General features: G+C 44.3%; 2 protein-coding genes across 2 annotated transcripts in view; one reads left to right on the top strand and one right to left on the bottom strand.

Moving 5' to 3' along the window:
* DHRS12 (dehydrogenase/reductase 12) overlaps positions 1-19863 on the bottom strand; it is a 149240-nt gene that overhangs the window by 101479 nt on the left and 27898 nt on the right. Inside the window, exon 2 of the mRNA XM_069205453.1 lies at positions 19536-19669. Coding sequence (XP_069061554.1) covers positions 19536-19669 — 134 coding nt within the window. The remainder of the gene's footprint in view (positions 1-19535; positions 19670-19863) is intronic.
* LOC138250505 (serine/threonine-protein kinase Nek3-like) overlaps positions 6909-19863 on the top strand; it is a 207677-nt gene continuing 194722 nt past the window's right edge. The window contains exon 1 of the mRNA XM_069205449.1: positions 6909-7019. The gene's annotated coding sequence lies outside the window, so the exon portion shown is untranslated. The remainder of the gene's footprint in view (positions 7020-19863) is intronic.

Raw genomic sequence — 19863 nt, forward strand, 5'->3', positions numbered from 1 at the left:
CTCTACCAAATTAACCTCTAGCTGATTGCTAGAATCATCAGGGAAGTATTCTGCCTCTGGATCTTCCCATTGAGCCATATTGCTCTAAATTCTGTTTTCTCAAAATATATTATAAATATGTAATAAAATAGGGAGAGTGGAAAAAACCCCTAGCAGGCACTGTTGATTAAAGGCCCAATAGGATGTGGAGGGAGCTGCCTGCGACCACTCTAGGCAGAGCCTAATTTATTTTTTACAACCCAGGTGTCAGGCACTCTGGGCGTCTGGGAGCATATAGAGCTAACAAGCTCTTTCCAATACACGGGCTGACAAAGGTGTTTACACACTTGTAGCTAAATATAAAACTTTCTTTGAGGCATGCGCTGAGAGAATACGAGCTGCTCTCCAGAATCCAGAAAACTCTCAGAGACCCGCTCGTAAACCAGCGCGCACGCGTCTTTTGAAATAAAAGACAGACTACACGCCTTGTCGCTCCCACTCCCACGCCACCAATGTTATAAAAGAAAAAACGGGCACAAATAAATCGGAAACTTCCGATTAAAATAATCACAATGAACAAACAATGCGAGCGGAATCGCGTTGCGACGAAAGCACATTAAGATGCATACAATGAATACAAATTAAGCACAAATTCACATGAGAGAAAAGGGAAATACTACTTATCTGCTGCGAAGCAGCAAAGAAAGAGGAAGTGATGTTGGAGTTCATTCAGGTTGTGGGATAGGTCACGGACAGTGATTGGTGCATGTGATACTGGACTATAGCACCATGGGATATGTAGTTTTTTCGTTGTCATTTGATTGGCTGCAGTGATTTATCAGTAAAGAAAGAGAAAGCCTCCGGTCCTGAAATAGAATCACAATTTTAACTTTAACACGCAACTATGTGCTCTGCAGAGAGGCCAAGGATTTGATGGCCATGTATTCTGAACACCTTACTGATCCACACACAGACACAGAGAAATTGGCTTCTGCCTCAACTCCACACTTCTCAATCATGGTCCGTTTTCAACACATGGAGACGACTCAATTCGAAATACCACTATACTAGAGTAATCTGCTACACGACAAAAATACAGAAATACATCTTCCTAATCTCTAACATTCTTAGAGAATGCAAGATTAATTATTATGTGGAATATAAACAGGAACTAAATCGTTGACACGGATTGCCTTAATGATTTTTACATTCATTGTTCAGACATCGATCATTGTTTTTGAATGTAAAGCTAGAGCATTAATATAGGGCCTGATACGGATCAATTTTAATGTCTGTTTTTAATACTAACTGGCCTGAGACCTAGAGGGGGCTGGCAAACTTAAAGTCGTAAAGGTGTCTATTTAACGAAATACAGCTTTTTCATACTGTTTCTTTAAGGTGTTTTTTCAGTGCTCTAAAAAACATGTCAATGACCAAACTTAGAGGACGTCAGTATTGAGCCAAAGAAAGAAGAGCACCAGAGCTCTTTGTGGCACTTAGAAATTCAAAATGGATGGAAAAACTGATAAAGGCCTATAATGATTTTTAGGTTTCACTCACAGACCGCGTTTGCCATCTGTCACCAATAGACCAATTGTCCAATGTATTCAACATACACTCAGAGTAGGCTTTGGATCAGCCCACTTCAACTATTGTATGGCTGATGGTATTCTTCTGCTTTCAGCCATTGACTTGAGACACTGGTTATCACATTTTAAAACAGCCCAAAGGCGACTGGCCAACTCACCTCAAGCTGTCTGTGTCCCTCTGCCTTCTATTCATGGTGCCTGCGTTGTTGTGAATGAGAAACTACTGTTTCTCCTGGTCACTCTCTTTAGCAGTGCTCTCCCACCCCCTCTCCATGCAGTTTCCAGCACTTTTTCCTCCCACTGCACTCACTTCACACTTTATGTGAGCACTCACTGCTGAAGTCCTTTCTTTTCCTGCCCATTGTTCAGAGGTCCCTCCTTTTTTGCGCACCTCCACCCATCACTCTGCTCTCCATTAAACCTTTGCTGTTTATCTATCACCCACTACTCATCAGTACAGGAAAAGCATTGGCAAAGGCAATAGCAGCAGGCTTTTGCACTTTGTAAAATACTTATATAGCTCCAAGATGGTCATCACCTTGGTGTAAACGTGGCGTGTACATGCAATGTGACGGCCATTTTAGATTGGTAAAAATACTTAAAAAATCAATTTCAAGATGCCTCCCCCTGCGCAATTACCTTTTCCAGTGCTCGTGCCACAACTAGACAAACACTGGCAAGGGCAATAACAATGTCAAAGCAAATTTGCTAAGCAAGACCTCTTGGCTTTGAAAATGCTTGTTTATGTTGCTTAGCTTTTTTTTTCTTTGCTTTTTTTTTTAAGCAGGACGGCGTGTGGGTACTTTATGAGGTCTTGCTCTTTTGACAAAGAGGCATAATCACTCCCACTATGGACCAAGGTTACACACTCTGTATCGCCAGAAAGGCAGTTTTCACTTTCACACGCACAGTGGTCAGGACCAAACTCAGACAAAAAATTCATGAGGTGTTAAGAAGGTGATGAACTGGGCTAGACTGTATTCAATCTGTTAAAAATGTATTTGTGCTGGAACAGAGGTGAGCCACACTACCTATCCATCCCTTGCCCCTTTTTCTCATGAGAGTTGGGAGAAAGATTGTAGACTCTGGAAGCAGCAATCTACCCTTACATGCAACCCAAAGCAAATGGTCAACAGCTTTGGGTGAACACATGGTTATGCAGGCCGAAAAAGCTTTTCTATCAACCATACTTCAAGGCTCTCATCTCGTTATCTGAAATTATTCAATATTTATGTCCAAGTGCCATATGCACTTTTTATAAGGGTTCCAAACAACAATGGTCAAATACACTTCAAACTCTGAGGGTAGAAAAATAGTAAAACTGCTGGAAATGGTAAGTAAAAGCGCAAGTGGGAAACTATATTTTTAGGAAACATTGAACATAGCAGTGGTGCAACTAGACCCAAACTTCGGGAGACGGGAGGCTAGCACTTAGAATAGTGGGGGTGGGTGGGAGCCATCTTCAGAGGTGCATTAAAATGACTTGTGGAGATCCCTTCAGTCTTCTGGTACAATACCATAATGCCTGGTGTAATTACTCTCAAAGATATATAGTCGATAATGCAGTTTTAGTTTCACTGGCAAGTATTGTTGGACTCAGCATAAGACTGAATAATATTTACAGTAGTTTGAGGGTTCCCCCTCAAGGAATTTTAGCAGGACTCACATTGTTGTGTGACCTATTCTGCTATTAGCCCTGGTAAGCTGTGGAATTTTGTGTTCTACTTCACTGAGACATCAAAGGATGTATTCCATCAACAGAGTCAATAGGGGCTCTGTCAAAGGAATACTTTCTCTAAAGAATGCAGATGGACCAAAGGTTTGGCGGGAAGGGTACTCTGTCATGTTTGTGACAGACTACCCGGTTGACAAACGTTAGATCAAGCCCTTAGTACATTAATCAACTTTCTTACAATCAAGGGAAAGAACACCTCTTATCCGGAGTTTGTAACACACAGAATATTGAATACTTATTTCCATCATTTTAAATAGTATCCCTGAGTTTTAGCTGCCACCAAATATTCTTTTTCTTTGATATGCTTAGGCACTGTCAAGGCCTGAAATGAGACCATTTGCAAATATGTTGGCTGTACAGGCACTCGGGAAACACAGAAACTGAGCATGAAGTGTGATTATCCAAGGTGCCACCACAACACAGAATCAATGTCACAACATGTAATATACTCGAAAATCTTGGCATGTGCACATTACTAAACAGTAATACAGTTCATAAAAAGCTATTTGGCAACATTGCTCATATTCAGCTTCAAATTAGGTCAGTGGAAATTTTACAGATGGCATAAGTGTACTTCAGTGTTATTCTTGTGTGAAGTTGGGTGGACTCATGCATTCCTGCAGGGCTCTATAGCTGCCCTTATGGTAAACACGTTCAGATTCCAACAGGCCCAAACAGGCTCTTATTCTTCCGAGGTCAGTAAAATGAATACCAGTGAGACAGGTAAAAACAAATATTTGTTATTCACATTTTATTTTATGAGCTGTAGGGGTCATGGTATTAGACTCAGAAAATGATCAGTACTAGCGTAACAGAAGAAAGAATGATGAATGCATGAAACTGTTTACTAGCAAGAGTGATGGGGTTACGTCCTATCAGATATATAATCTGAAAACTTTATGGACAAACAGGAGTATTTATAGTGTAAGGGAAAGAGTGAGTTGTATGTGTACTAGTTTCTGTTGTCTTGCAGCAGCAGGAAGGTGATAGGAAAAGATAAACATAGCAATCTTAATACCAAACTCATTTGAATTTCAAAGGTAGAGAACTGGCTCTTCTGAGCATAAAACAAGTACTGTAAGATAATAAATATTTTCCATTTCAAGAAGTACCATTTGTGTTGGTTGAACCCATGGTCATCTCTAACCTTGGTCATCTTGTTCATTACGGTCCTTTCCTGTAACTAGTTATCTTTTACTTCTCTATTCTCAACTCCTCCTTTTCTCTCATTCCCTACTCTCTGTTCATTCTCTCTTCTGGCCTTTTCCACTGCTTATCCCTTCCTCTATGTATATTATCCTCTATTGTTTGCCTCCTTATCTGGCTAGGCCCCTATCTATTTTTCCTTTCTTCCCCTGTCCATATCTTCTCTGTAAATTTCTACCATTTCTTTGACTATTCAGAGGCTTTGATAAGCTCTAAAAATGTGCATGACCTCTGTGAAATGCAGCATGCCTTCAACACATACAGTACATTTAGAGGATGGTGCAGTCTGAATGTTGCCAAATGTTATCAAGTACAGAAAGCTTAAAACCAAAGACATCTGTTCTTGCAACGTATAGTTAGGGGTGGTTGTAGTGGTAGTCAGAGTTTGAAGGCTCAAGTTAGCGGTCCCTGATATATGTAAAGGTTACATAGAAGACATCCTTGTGCTCTTGCTTTAAACATCACTCATTTGGGCCACATTGGCTGGGTTTAGTAAGTAAAGTTAATCAAGGTTCCCTGCATAATTCTGTTTGTCATGCTACTACTTCACCTTTTCAGGAACAATCTACAATATTGCAGCTGCACTGTCCTTTTGTCAGATGTGTACATTTAGTGCAGTTGCGCTTTCAAGATCTTGTAGGAATGCACCTGAAGCTGCATCTGCATCACTTTAAATGTTCAAAAAGCACACCTGCACACTGCTCACTACAGGTGTATGGATATGCCATAGCATCACCATTCTCACTTCTGTTTCTCTAGCACGATTGCTGTTGCTTTGCATCCAAGCATACATTTTGTTTAAATGAAATTCATGATGTTCAGAGTGCATTTCCAGCAAAAACACTTAAAAAGCTGTTCTGGAAATCTTACCATGACACCCTTTCAGTATGCCATCCTGCACAAAAGAGCATTCTCTGCAGTTGTTACTTTGCTGGTTCTTTTGGCCATGGATGATACAAGTTGTCAAAGCCTATCCACATGGTAGCATAATATGCTCAAGTAAGTCTTCACTTAGGGTAACCATTGGCTCCTTTGCACCCCACATTCAGCACACTATATGAGTGCATTAGTGTGGGTTTCGCACTCGAACTGTCACATTTTCAGCTCTGTGTCTTTGAAGCCATGAGTCATGGTTGGATTTTCACAGTGGTGGAGGATGCCCAGAGTACTGGGGCATGGACTCAGATGTGCACAGCGCTCACTGAAAGCAGAGCTGGAGACAGGGACTTAAAGGTGAAATCAATATATCGGTGCACCCGTGCAATGGATTTAGATACAGTTACAAACTCAGCGTGGTCTCACTTTGTTCCCCGTTAGATTTTTCCAGGCCTGGAGCTAGAACCGAGGGTGTTGTTAAAGCACCAGGAGACAAACAGAGACATGCTCTGGCTTTCCTGCAGTGTTAATCCTTCCCATGGGCAATGAATGATGCAGACAGATGTAGGTGTTTTCCGTGTACATCACGCAGGCAGCAAGAAAAAGCAAATTATGCAGCATAATGCAGCACATTTTGTAGTAGTGTTATTTCACTATTTCATCATTTTTAAACTTGGCAACAGAGTCTGGACATTATTAACCTAGAACTAATAAGGTGCAACTAATCAAATATCAAACTCTGCAACAAAACGGTGACAAGTCCAGGTCTGCAAAGGGCATTTCACTCTGCCCCAACATGTGCAGCTGCATTTTTAGTAACTTTTGAACCGTTTAAGATAGTGACATTTTTTGTTAACATCTGCAGAATATGCAACAGATGATGGATTATGTGGCAAATGCTGAAAATCTATAATTATATGAATATCCCAGCAGCCACCCAATCGCATAATTCCAGAGGCCCTGATTAAAGGCTATTATGATTAGCGTTGTGCTTTCAAGGAAGTAATTCCATGCACTTACTTCCGTTTCCTTGAGATACATTGAAAGGAATTCGATAACAGTAGGGACTTTATGGCACCATGCTGGTTAATCGAGAGATTGCATTTCAGAGAGAGGGTTTTATAAAGCGCAATATCGACCTGAAGGCCAGATACATTCACAAGGACACATTCTGTGTTTTTATGCACACAGAGATAAAGTGATCTGCCCAGAATCACAGAATGTCACGTGGAGACTCGAACCTGTTCCCCAGATCCACAGTCAACAACTCTGGCTGTTAAAAGGGGTGTACTTAACACATTACTTTTTTCTCTCTTTAATGCAGATTTCACAATAAGGCAGTAAGCAGAGGAGCAGCAGAGGGAACGGGGAACACAACAAAGGCTTGATTTGCTATAAACGAGCAGGTCAGAGCAGCGCCGTGAGACTTGGCATCCGGTTTCCATACTCAGCCCAGCCCATGGAGGCTGACTGGGGGTGGGTGGTGGGGGAGGGAGGGCTAAACCCCTCTCAGGCGTTGTGCGCCTGGAACATGGTGGTGAAGAAGAGTGAACAATGCAAGGAAGACAACTTCAGTGTTTGGGGCTACAGGTGAAGGTGGAAACACTGGAGAGTATCGCAAGCATGATGAACAGGTAAATGGAGAACAAAAGCGCTGGAAAGCATAAAGCGAACTGAAATGAAAAGACAGAGATAGAAAAACAAAGTCAGTAGGGAAAGTGAGACACGGAGTTGACATGAACAGAGACAGCAAAAAAGTTTAAACAGTGGTCACTAGGGGGACTTTACGCCTTGATGATGGGGTGAACTAAGTCTGGCCCCATGCTTATTGCAAGAGCAGAGACTTTATTACACAGTTCTTGGTGTCTTAATTTTAGTAGGCGTTTACTTCAAAAAGGTACCTCTCACAAAATGCTTTCCACTGAGGCCAGAAACAAAAACACAATAAAAGGTCACTCATCTGTTATAAACGGAGGTTCTGATAAGCTCCTTGCCTCTTGTTTCCCCTACTGAGATTCAGATAAGCGATTCTCTTTATACCGATAATGGGTTGTGCAAAATGTCTAATAACGCTGTTGAAAATAATGAACATGTTTTAATCTTCTGTCTGACATAATCCCACTAAGTGGGAGTACGTCTGTCTAACAGTACTCCTGATAAGAAATTTGATTCATCCTTTTACTGATTGCAGTGTTTTAAAATCTAATGCAATCACTTTTATTGTCTTTGGTATGAGTACGTTTCTGTGCCCTGTATTTAGGGCTAGCTGTTAATTATCTGGTGACTACGAATTTTATACTGTAATTTCAAACTTGGCAGTTATATTGTAAAGTTTATATTTACTTGTCTATTGGAATTGTGTTGTATTGTTATTTATGTGTTTTCTGGGGTATAACATCGAAATAAACATTTTCCATTTCATTCCCCTTCTAACCGTGCACTGCCCGCATGTTCGGTAGCTTACTTGTTGCATTGTTTAAAAACTGCACCCCCGCATGTGCTGCAGCTTGCTTGTTACATTGTTTGAAACTACTGTCCTGCTGGCTTTGTGTTTACCGAGCTTCAGCGAGACGGATCACTGACCATCAGAAACAAAAAGATTTTGACGACAGAATATTGTGTCAAAAAAATTACGGACCAAAATATCAAGAAGGTTAGTGCAAATAGCTAATTATAGATTTACTATTCTTAACTTCACATCTAGTATCTTGAAGATGAATATGTATCGTCAAGGTACATGTATGTGGCGTTATATAAAGTAAAACTTTGCTTACCTATAGAAACTTACCTTCAGAATATTTTTGTCCTCAATATTTTTGACACAATATTTTGCCTGCATGATATTTCTTCCAATACTTTATCTAAACACCTTTATTTATGCGCTTCTGATTCAAAGTGGTTTGTCTAACCTGGACTGAGATTGCTGTGCTTCATTATTATAATTGTAAGTCTTGCGTGTTGGCAGACAGGGGTCGATTCCTCTGCTAGTTCTGCATTAAAATGTAAGTGTTGGCAATCTGTAGCTACGTCATGTCAACCATGGAAAGAAATCTAAATAATATGACTGGGGGTGCTGAACTAAGTGATACGGAGATAATGAGAAGCGTATGTGAGTTTTTGGATGCCTTTCTAGCTTGGCTCAAAAATCGATAACTTCTTTCTTGAAGCAGGAAGCGTTAGACATGGGCACGTCTGCTTTCAAGGCCTCTGTGGATAACTTATCTCCAGCTGCCAATGGTTCTTGGTTGCAATCCCAACACCCAAGCCCGATATCTCTGGGTTCTGTTTCTGGTGGAAAAAGAAGCATAAAATCTAAACATATAAAGTGGTGTGACCCGAACAAAGAAGTTTCATCAGGATAGCGTTAGTGTGATCATATTTCTTGAGGCTCTAGATTACACATTCTTCGGTGTGTAGGATGCCCCCAAAGGGGTGCCAGTGTTGAGTCTGGTAGGCCTAGGGGTAGGGCTTTACCACCATCCGGATGCAAGAGTGTGAGGGTTTTTGACAGCACCTCTAAAGTCGCTTTCTGGAGGAAATGGTTTGACTTCCTTCAGAATCGGGATCTGGAACAGGCCATTTGTTTTTTGGAAAGGGTTTTTTTTTTTAAGGGCAACAATGGTGTCCAGGGTGAATCCAGTTGACTTGGCATTCACTTAAGTTGGGGTTTGAAGTAGTCAAGGTTGGTGTATCTACCAGTGCAGGAGAATGTTCTACTGTCATCATTCTGACTGCACAATAATTATACCCATTAGAAAAAAGAAATTAAAAAAATATATTTTTTTTTAAACGTGGATATGTAATATTCCACCTGTGGGCCAAATAGTGTCTGAAACTCATTTGATTTTCAGTGCAAGGCAGTGCTTAATTTGAACTGGTGGTTTTTTTTGGTGTTGGCCATTGGCACTCATTTTTGGGCCCAGCATTTATTTTGCCTCTTCTGACATTTCCTGGGAGAAAGAGAGGGGAAATACACAAGGGGAACAAGGGGGGGATGGTAAAGACAGAAACGCCTTCTCAAAAGAAGAAAGAAGGAGCCTGTAAAAGTGAGATAAAGGGACAGGGAGTGTCTGGAAGTGAATTAGTACCGCATGAGGTGGACTAAATACAGTGCAGTCTTCGTAACTGGCGCACTGACAACTAATTGTGCCGGCTGCGGCATCCAAGCAGAGCTTAGGGCACCAGCACTTATTCTTTTACAAATTAAGCACTGGTGCCAGGCACACAGAACTCGAAAATACATTTTCATATGCAGATATAACACACAGAGTGAAGTGATGTCACTGATCATATAGATGGCTTTGGTGTACTGTTACTTTGAGTACTTTTCCAATCCACTTTATTTTCAAAGAAATGTACTGCACGATTGCAGTGCCATGTACAGTCCAATAATACTGCTATATATTTGTGTACAAAATCGGATTGTTATTTGGGGCAGGAGACTGCCTACATAAAAGGAATAATCACAACGTAGAGTAAACCCTTAAAGTAACTAAATTAATCTTAGCTCAACGGTACAGAGCATATAGGCTTGACATAGGCAATGTGTAAAATATTTATGAAGTACCTAAACAGTAATAAAGTCAAAATACAAAACAATAAAAATCCCAAACTGAATTTGAAGATTAGAGTCAAATGTAGTAACTAAAATGACATAATGACAAAAATCCAATAAGAGGAACTAGAGATATGTATTTTTAAAATTTTAAGTAGGAATAGCACCAAGAAGCTTAAAAAGCAAAGGATTGTCAATGGTCTCGGCAGACCGGCGCTTAGAAGCAATTTGACGCCAACTACAATGGTGCCTGGGTCGGATACACCTACCAGGTTCATGCTGTTCAAAGTTTTTACCTTCTCATTTTAGCCTTTCAAGGCCAATCTACCATAGGAGTACACTTCGAAAGAGCCCCCCTTGACCTCAGAGGAGGCACTTAGAGACTAACAATGTGTGTGGCAGATGTCAATAGTAGGAATTGGTCCAGATCCAGTTGCCACTGATCAGCTGACCAGTTGAAAGAAAGGCTTGTTGTGTCCCTTGAACGGAGGTCAGTTGTAGGACACCTGGAGTAAAGTACTTCTGGGCTCCTCTACGGTTGCAAACAGCAGGTTCATTCCTCTTCTGATTTTCCTAAGGTCCGGGAGTGTTCTAAAGTGGGTGGCTGCAGGTGCCACATTTATGACTCAATCTTAATCTTAGTGTCCTCCCACATCCAAAACTAAATGCTGTTTGGGGCAGCCACTGTAGCCAAAACAAATCCAGAGACTGATATTTGGTTGAACACAACAGGGTTTTCCAGCAATCAGACAGGAGATACAGAAGAACTGTTTTGGCTTCCTGTTGTTAAAGTTCTTTCTAGTGCCACCCCCCCAAATTATTCGATGTAACCCCACCAAACCAGTCAAGCAGAATTTGACACTGTAATGTCTAAAAGGATGCTGAAAGCCCCACCCCATATAGCAGTTTTTTACACTTCAAATACTAATCTGCGGTTAGGAGAAGTTTGAGAGTAAATGTAAATTAGCCTCCAGGACCACGAGGCAGGAAAAAATAACTTTCTGAAAGTTACTTTACCTTAATTTTTTTTTTTTCGAAATCTGCATTGGATTTTAAAGTACTATTAACATAGTTAATTATTTTTCTGGCTAGTTCCATTTCCAAGTTACAGAATCAGGATTTTTAATTGTTTTCTATATAGGGCAGTTAGGCTTGCCACAGTGAAAAATAGCTTTTGGGTGCTGGTTACCGTTAAGACATTCTAACATTTACTTTCTACATTTCCTACTTTTAAGTAACATGCACCCTGCTTTATGGGTTATTTAAGCCTATAAAGGGATGAATTATAAATATTTGCCACAGTACTGGATGGCATAAAAGGTGCTGCAATTCACGAGTGACATTCAACTTCGAAGCCCCAGGTAGACCGTGTATCACATTCTAGGGACTTACAGGTAAATTAAATATATAAATTAGGAATATGATTATTCATGCATGTTTAAAAGGGGTGTACAGCCACTTTACCACTGGTGCACAAAGTTCTAAAGCCAGCAAAAAGATAGGGTCCAGCAAAATGCAAAACATGGAGTGACCATGCAGAAAAGACGGATTTCCAACAGCTTGGAAGTCATGTTTGTCCAAGAGTAGGGGCGTGGCCAAGATGGCGGCCGGAGCGGACGCTTGAGAAAAGAGCTCCGCTCGCGGCCCTCCTTCTTGCCGAATATCCTGGTCCCTGGTTCCCGGTCGGCCATAAAATGCTGAGGCTACCCCCCCAGTGCCGGGGGCAGCCCTCAAGGACACAAAAGTAGCTGCGGATGGCCCCGTGATCAACTGCTGGATTCGAGGAAGCAAGACGCGCCTGGTGCTGTGGATCGGGAGGTGAGGCGGCCCTCCCGCGGCCGGCGAGACGTGAGCACGGCGGTCGGGTCGCCCCGTTCGGCTTCCCCGTGGGATCGCCGGGGGGGTCGAGGGCTGTTGGGCCTGGGCTGCGGTGGGCCCTGGGAGCGGGCCTGCTGGCTGGGGCGCGGCCTAGGGGACGCCGCGGCTTCCGGTTCGGCCGCGCTCCATCGGAGCAACAAGAAACACGGGGGGCGCGCGGCAGTGAGCGAGCCCCCCCTGATATGGCTTAGCATCCCTACAGCTCCACGTGGCCCCCCTACCAAGAACTGGTAGCAGCGTCGTGCGGTGACGCCGCGGCGAGAGCACTGGGCGGTGTTTCCTTGCGGGGTCGGGCCTTGGACGTGTCGGCGCCGGGAACGGGCGTCTGGCTCGCCCTGGCACTCCGCCCTTGATCTGTGGAGGCGGCCGGCGGACGCGTGCCCGGGTGGAGTGGGGGCCCCGGCGTGCCTTTGGTGGAGTGTACCGGACCGGCTGGGGGGACCTTCGGCCTCCCCTCCCGTGCAGAGCACTGGGCCAGCGACAACGACCCTCAAGCACCAGCACCCAGCACAGAAGATAAAAAGTAGGAAGCAGAGGCGGAGGAGCGGGAAAGAAAGGAAGAAGGAAAAAATGTACAAAAAATAAAATAAAAATACATAAATAAAAAAGAGAGGAGGAGCCAATAAAATCAGAATAAAGGAAAAAAGAAATAAAAAAGAGAGAAAAAAAAAAGAATGAAAAAAACAAAAACAGGAAGAAGATAAAGAAATTGAAGCAAGTAGATTGTGAGCGCTGGCACAGAATAAATTAAACGCACATAAAACAACCACGTTGGGTCACCAAAGTTTCAAGCCACAAGCAAGTAAGTGAAAAACCCAACGCACCTGTACCAGGCCAGTGGCATCCAGCTCTCTGCCTTGCAACGAGGAGGGCCTCAGTCAACAAATTAACATACTAACTCCTAATATCCCTGAAAATAAGCAACCACGCCTGGACCACTGATAACGCTAAAATCACCCACTTTGACGTGCGTGGCTCTGCTTCGCCCCACCAGTACACATAGCTGATTTCATACGGCCTAATTCTCCCCGGTCGCATAGTGGTCACAATGGTCAAGCCTAAGCAATCCAAAACAGGGACTTCTGCGGAGGGAGAAACCCCCCCCTCCATGGGCCAACTGGACATGCAAAAGGCAACGCAACTTCAACTGAGCGAGACGCTACGCGCACACTCCCAGCAATTTGATAAAATTATGCAGGCAATTATGGAAACCAAAACTTCGCTAGAAGGGAAAATTGATGCTGCAGTGCTGGAGGTCTCCCTACTCCGAGCTGACCACCGCAAACTGTCTGACAGAGTGCATAATGCTGAACTGTCGCTAGAAACGGTTCACCCGGAAATGAAGGACATGAAAAGCAAATTCAAACAGATGGAAACTGAGTTGGCACAGCTACAACGCCGAGCTGAAGAAGCAGAGGGGCGCTCAAGACGTAACAATATCAGATTCATTGGCATCCCAGAACGATTGGAACTACCCAAAGCCGAGGATTTCTTAGAAAACTGGCTGAAAGAAATAATGAAAACTCAGGATGCCACGAAATCACCAATGATAGAGAGAGCCCACAGAATACCGGGCAGACCCCCTCGGCCTGGAGCGCCACCCCGACCCATGATAGCTAGATTTCTTAACCACAGAGACAGAGATTCTGTTCTTCAACACTTTAGATCTTCCAGTCAAATCAGCTTGGAAAATAATAACATATCTGCATACCCGGACTATACGCTGGAAGTACAACGTAGAAGAGCAACCTTTGTAAAGATCAAACAAATCTTGCGACAAAATAATATAACTTATTCTCTCATGTTCCCAGCCCGCCTGCGTATCACCATAGATGAGAAAACGCTCATATTCCCTACCCCAGAGGATGCATGGACTTGGATTCACGCTAAAGGTTTGATCAGCCCGCCAACGGAAAAGACAACAACTGAGGACTGGATAACACCCAGCTCCAGGAGGAAAAAAAAACAAAGCAAGACCACATTGCGCCCAACGAAATCGCAAATGGAATCAGAGCAAGCTCAAATATTAAGGGAAACTAGCTCCTTCACTCGACCACAATCCAAAACCCGAAGTGACACAGATGCTACAGACAGCGGATCCCCAGGAGGGGAATCAAGTGCATCCTCCTCCTTCCTACTGGCCGGCCCTGACCTTACACCGCGCATTGCGGATGATCTCTAGGCCTCGTGAGGGAATATGAACTGCGCCACAGACACGAGTCCGGCATTGGGACACGCGACCTTCCGCCCTTATGCGGCCTAGAGCGGTGTTTGGTGGTTTCTTTGGGATGGGTTCTGGCCGCTAGCTTCCTTGACTGAGACTAACAGGGTAACCAAAGCGGTTGTACTTACAATTTGGACCGAGCAGGGACAAAATTATCCTGGAGACGGGTCGGTTCCCGCCCGGCTATACCAAAACCACGCTCTCCGACAACCAAGTCACTCCCGAATGGAACTTAACTTCGCAGTTTGCAGTTTAGGCACCAGTTGTGCCATTATGTTTATCTCCGGGCTTTACCCGAAATATCCTTTTGCCTATTATTTTTTTTGCTCTCATTTTTATTATTCTCTTTTGATAATGTTGTTTTGTGGGACTGGGGGGGCTGGTGGGCGGGCGCTGGTGGCGGAGGGGAGACGTGGGTGGGCAGCGCGCACTAGACTAACAGCAGTCTCTGGACGCGTCACGGGATTGACCCAACTGTACAAAAAAATAGGTGTGCAACAACCTAACTTAACATGACAAAAAAGGAACCAACATATAATATAATGACGTGGAATGTTAAGGGTATGGCGGGCATAAGAAAGCGCAATAGGATACACGCGCACCTAAAGCGTCACAATATTCATATAGCCATTCTCCAAGAAACGCACATTACCCCTGTAGATATTCCCTGGTTGGAAAGAAAGTGGGGCGGGCAGGTCCACGGATCGGGAAATTCATCATACGCAAGAGGGGTTTTGATATGGATAGCCCCGGGGGTCCCGTACACTGTGCGGCGCGGCGTTTCTGACATAGAGGGCAGATACATACATTTAACAGGCCACTTAGATGGGGAACCAGTAACACTGAACGGACTGTACGTCCCGAACGTCGGACAAAGTGAATTCCTACACATAACAATCTCACACTTCTCAAACGACCTACCCTCTACATGTATCTGGGGCGGGGATATGAACTGCGTTCCACATATAGACACGGATAGATCACACCCCCCCATAGCAGCCTCCCAAGCAATCAAAAATTCGCAGATGCTGCGTCAATGGATGGTAGACCACCGTCTCATAGATACCTGGAGGCATATACACCCCCATGATCGCGAATACTCATACTACTCCCCAGTACACCTCCTCCACACTCGCATAGACCTTATCCTCATCTCCCAAGACATCACCCACAAGATCACTAGCGCTGATTACACCGCTAGGGTAATCTCAGATCACTCCCCTCTCATCGCTCATTTCAGATGGGGCAGCCCGCGCGCATGCATCCCAACTTGGCGCCTCCAGACCCGATTGCTACAAGACCCCCCTTTCCGAGATGAATTAGCCATACACATATCCTCTTACTTCATCCAAAACAAGGGGACAACGGGCTCTAGATCAACAGAATGGGACGCACATAAGGCAGTCACACGAGGAACATGCATCTCAGCAACAGTCGGCGCGCGTCAAACACTAGCACGTGAGCTTAGTAACTTAGAAAAGGAAGTACATTCTTTCGAGAAAGACTTCGCCAGGGGCGAGATTACACACACAGAACTAGCTGGAAAGCGCGCACAATGGTACGAAGCTGATAGACGACTAGGTCTGTTTGATCATCGACACTACATAGCTCGTAACCACGCAGAGGGTGACAGATCGGGTAAATTACTGTCATGGCTCATACACAATGGTGGCCGGAAATCCCCCATAGGAGCCATCCGATTAGAAACAGGACTAATAGTAAATGCACAGGCCGATATCAACCTAGCCTTTAAGGAGTATTACAGCACACTATACAAAGCTCCCGTCCCCCCACCCGAAACATCACTGAGCGAGTTTTTTACTGATATCGAGCTGAAACAACTAACGACCGCTCAGGTTGCAGACCTGGAAAGACCAATTGATATCAATGAGATACAGCAGGCCCTAAAACAATTGCCGCATGGCAAAGCACCAGGCAACGATGGACTGCCTATTGAATACTATAGCATGTTCCCGACTCAAACACTAACCCCATATCTAGAGATGCTGACGGAGGCGCTAGAGCGTGGACAACTACCAGACACATGCCGTGAAGCGCTGATAGCAGTGCTACCTAAGCCGGGGAGAGACCCATTGGATGTACGTTCATATAGACCACTATCACTACTGAACACAGACTGTAAGCTACTCGGTAAACTGCTAGCCAACCGCTTGCTCCCATGTATGCCGGACCTGATACATCACGACCAGGCTGGATTTATACCTGGCCGGAGCACATTTAGCAATATCCGAAACTTATTGCGCCTTATGGCGAACTCACGAACGGATGACTATGCTCAAGTGGCAGTATCACTGGACATAGAAAAAGCATTCGACACGCTGGGTTGGCCCTTTTTGATGGAGACGTTGCGCCGTATGGGCTTCGGTCGAACATTCATCAGATGGATAGAGGTACTCTACACTAACCCTTCTGCAAGAGTCAAAACGGGCGACACGATTTCGCAACCGTTTAAAATAGAGAGAGGAACCAGGCAGGGCTGCCCATTATCCCCGCTTTTATTCGCCCTCGCAATCGAACCCTTAGCAGCTCACCTACGAGCGGTAGCCCCTGCATGGGGCATCCGAGACGACCACACACACCGTATAGTGTCGCTATATGCAGACGATGCACTTATTTTCTTACGAGATCACCAAAAATCCCTACCTGAAGTGCTGAAGTTACTGCACAGGTTTGGCACGTTGGCCGGACTCAAGGTAAATTGGTCTAAGTCGTGCATATTCCCTATGTGTCCTGTCCCTGAAGCACACAGATTATCCTCCAACCCTGGCGAACTGAAATGGTGTTACACCACTTTCAAATACTTGGGTGTAAACATATATCACGACGCACGAGATCTCAGGGACGGCAACTTGGGGCAGGCGATTCGATCCATTAGAGGCTCCCTGCCCTTCTGGTGCTCACTCCCTCTATCACCATTGGGCAGAGTAGCCATAGCGAAGATGGTGATCCTGCCCCGATTGTTGTACTTCTTCATGGCCCTCCCACTGACTCTCCCAGCCTCTTTCTTTAAACCTCTGAATAGCCTATTAATAAATCTCATATGGGGCAACGGCAGACGACGAGTGGCACTAACAAAATTACACCACCCACTAACAATGGGTGGAATGGGAGCGCCTAGATTCGAAATGTACTACGCAGCTTCCCAGTTACAATGGATCTCATCCTGGCTAAGCCGTCCAGACGGAGCTGAATCACAGATGATCCACTCGTCTTTGGGGAACAGGGGCTTAATACAATACTTGATGAATCGCGAATCCCCCAAACACCCACGCAACATACTACTGAAAATTGCGCACTGGATATGGGGCCACCATGTGATCATGAACAATAAAACACCACAATATTCCCCCAGGCTTCCATTTTTGGCCATCTCGAAAATAGCCAACATAGCAGCTAGAGTCGGCCTGAACAGTTGGTCAGAAAAGGGAATACGCACCATCGGCGACATCTATAGTGAAGGACGCCTCCTAACTTTCAATACACTAATTGATAAATATGAACTGGGGCGCGGAAGCTTTATAGCATATGGAGCTGTACGCCAGACACTAAGGTTTTGCTGGGGCAATGAAAACTCAGAACCAAATATCTCCCCTAGATTGCATGAGTAGCTAGGTAGCATAGAAGATTCAATAAATGTGTCAAGAGCATACATAATCTTAACTTCTTGCGCTGAAGATAAACAAGTACAATCAAAGAACAAGTGGGATGCAGTGCTAGCAGAGCCTCTACCACAACCCGCTTGGAATCAGGCGTTGACAATGACAAAAGAAGTATCACGCAACCCGCGTTTTCGCTATACCCAGTTTAATTATTTACATCAAACATATTTATCACCTCACCGAATAACCCGTATTTTCCCCCACTCAAAGCAAACATGCCCTAGATGCGCCACCCCCGAAGCCACCTTTTACCACATGACCTGGGAATGCCCTCCAATCCGGAAAGTATGGGAAGACATAATAGTACTGCTTGTTGATTGGACAGCTGTTGAAATGTCCCCCACCCCGGAGCTGTGTTTGCTGGGTGTAGGTCCAAGCCTTAAAAGACGGAAACAAACCCTAAGATGCATAGCGCTGGCACTGGTGTTGTACAGACGCCTCATAGCCATGCACTGGAAGGCACCAGACGCGCCGAGCATTGAACAATGGCGATCGGAGCTGCGGCGTTGGGCCAGGGCCGAAGCCGACACGCTGCAGCTCCTATCAACAAAGGGTGTTCTGGTCAAAGGTCTTGACACCTGGAACTCTTTCGTAGCAACAATAGAAAGAAAAGATGACGAACGCCCGCCCTGAATGATCCCCCCAACGAACATTAAAATCTGCATTTTATAGTCCTAAATAGCTGTAATCCCCCAGTGATAGCGCGCAACCACCCTTCATCAGGCTCGAATCAGAATGTCAAATAGAGGAAGGCGGACAGGAGCTGGGGTAGACAACATGAAATTGTATAACCTAATAGGCGGTAACCAACTAGCAATAACACCAGCACACAAAGGGACGCATGACCCAATGCTCGCGCGCGTGTCTTCCTTTCCTCCTCTGCCCCCGCTTCCTCCGTCTTGAGGGCCCCCCCGGCCTTTATCCCCCCCCCCACAGTATTTCCCCTCTTTCTCTTTCTTTTCTTTTTTCTGTTTTTTTTTTTTTCTTTCCAATGCAACAGGATGCTTTAATATGATGTCCAGTCAGGACTATTCCCCCCCCTGCTCCAGCCCGTGGCAACACGTTCTCTCTGGCAGTGGCGCGGAAGTGGGCGAAGCACAGCATAGCCCAGTCATGGTACATAAGCCGTCTAGGATGATGTGATGAACGAACCTGTTGCAAATGTTACTCTTATTGTCAGCTTTCACTCGTGTAATTTTGTTGTGTGATAATAAATAATAAAAACACATTTAAAAAAAAAAAAATGTTTGTCCAAGAGTACATAATAGGACTATAGCACAAGTGATAATTACAAGAGTCACATTACCTAAATGCTTTACTCCTTATAATAGGCTATGTGTTGTTGACCTATCCAGATTCAATAAAAAAATGTATCTGCTTTGATCCCCTTTCCGATTCAAAACATAAATAACTCTCATGCCACTCTCGTCCAAAAACATTTAGTGGCCTTTCCTACAGCCACAAAATATAACTCTGACTGAACCTACCCTCACTTTAAAACAGACCTCCACCCCTTACTGGTTAGGCGTGCATACTCAATGTATGCAGAGAGATTGCATGACATTTGAGCCCTGCCCGGCAAACCGCCCTCCCCCTACAACCCCCACTCCCCCAAAAAAATTTAAGACAGTTGAACCACAATTTTCTTTCCTATGGTGAGTTCTCCTGAAACAGGTACACTGTCTTATACAACAGAAGTGGGGTGAAATACTTAAGGCTGTTGGAAAAATGAAGAACCTAAGCTTGGCCATCTCAGTTAGGCTGGTGCCAGTGATGCTCTATACCCGAATTTCAACCTGGATTTTTGCCTTACCTCTAATGGCAATGGCTGTTGCAACTGCTTTACCAATGCCGCTATTTCCACCAGTGATCATGAAGGACCTTCCTGCAACGTTAACATCCAGATCTGCAGCAACAAACCGTTTGGAAGCAGCTTCATATCCACCCCTAAAAAAAAAAAAGATCACATATCAGAAATTTTCCATCAGTCATTTCTTTTCAAATTGTCACTAATGATAGTAAACATTCAGATAGTAAATGGATACCTATTTTTCTACTGGATGAACAATATTTGGAATCATCTCAAATATATTTATAACACAGATCATGGTTGGGAGGAAGCATTTTCAGTGACACTAAAT

This window comes from Pleurodeles waltl, chromosome 8 (assembly GCF_031143425.1).
Source record: "Pleurodeles waltl isolate 20211129_DDA chromosome 8, aPleWal1.hap1.20221129, whole genome shotgun sequence".
In the NCBI taxonomy this organism is placed as follows: Eukaryota; Metazoa; Chordata; class Amphibia; order Caudata; family Salamandridae; genus Pleurodeles; species Pleurodeles waltl.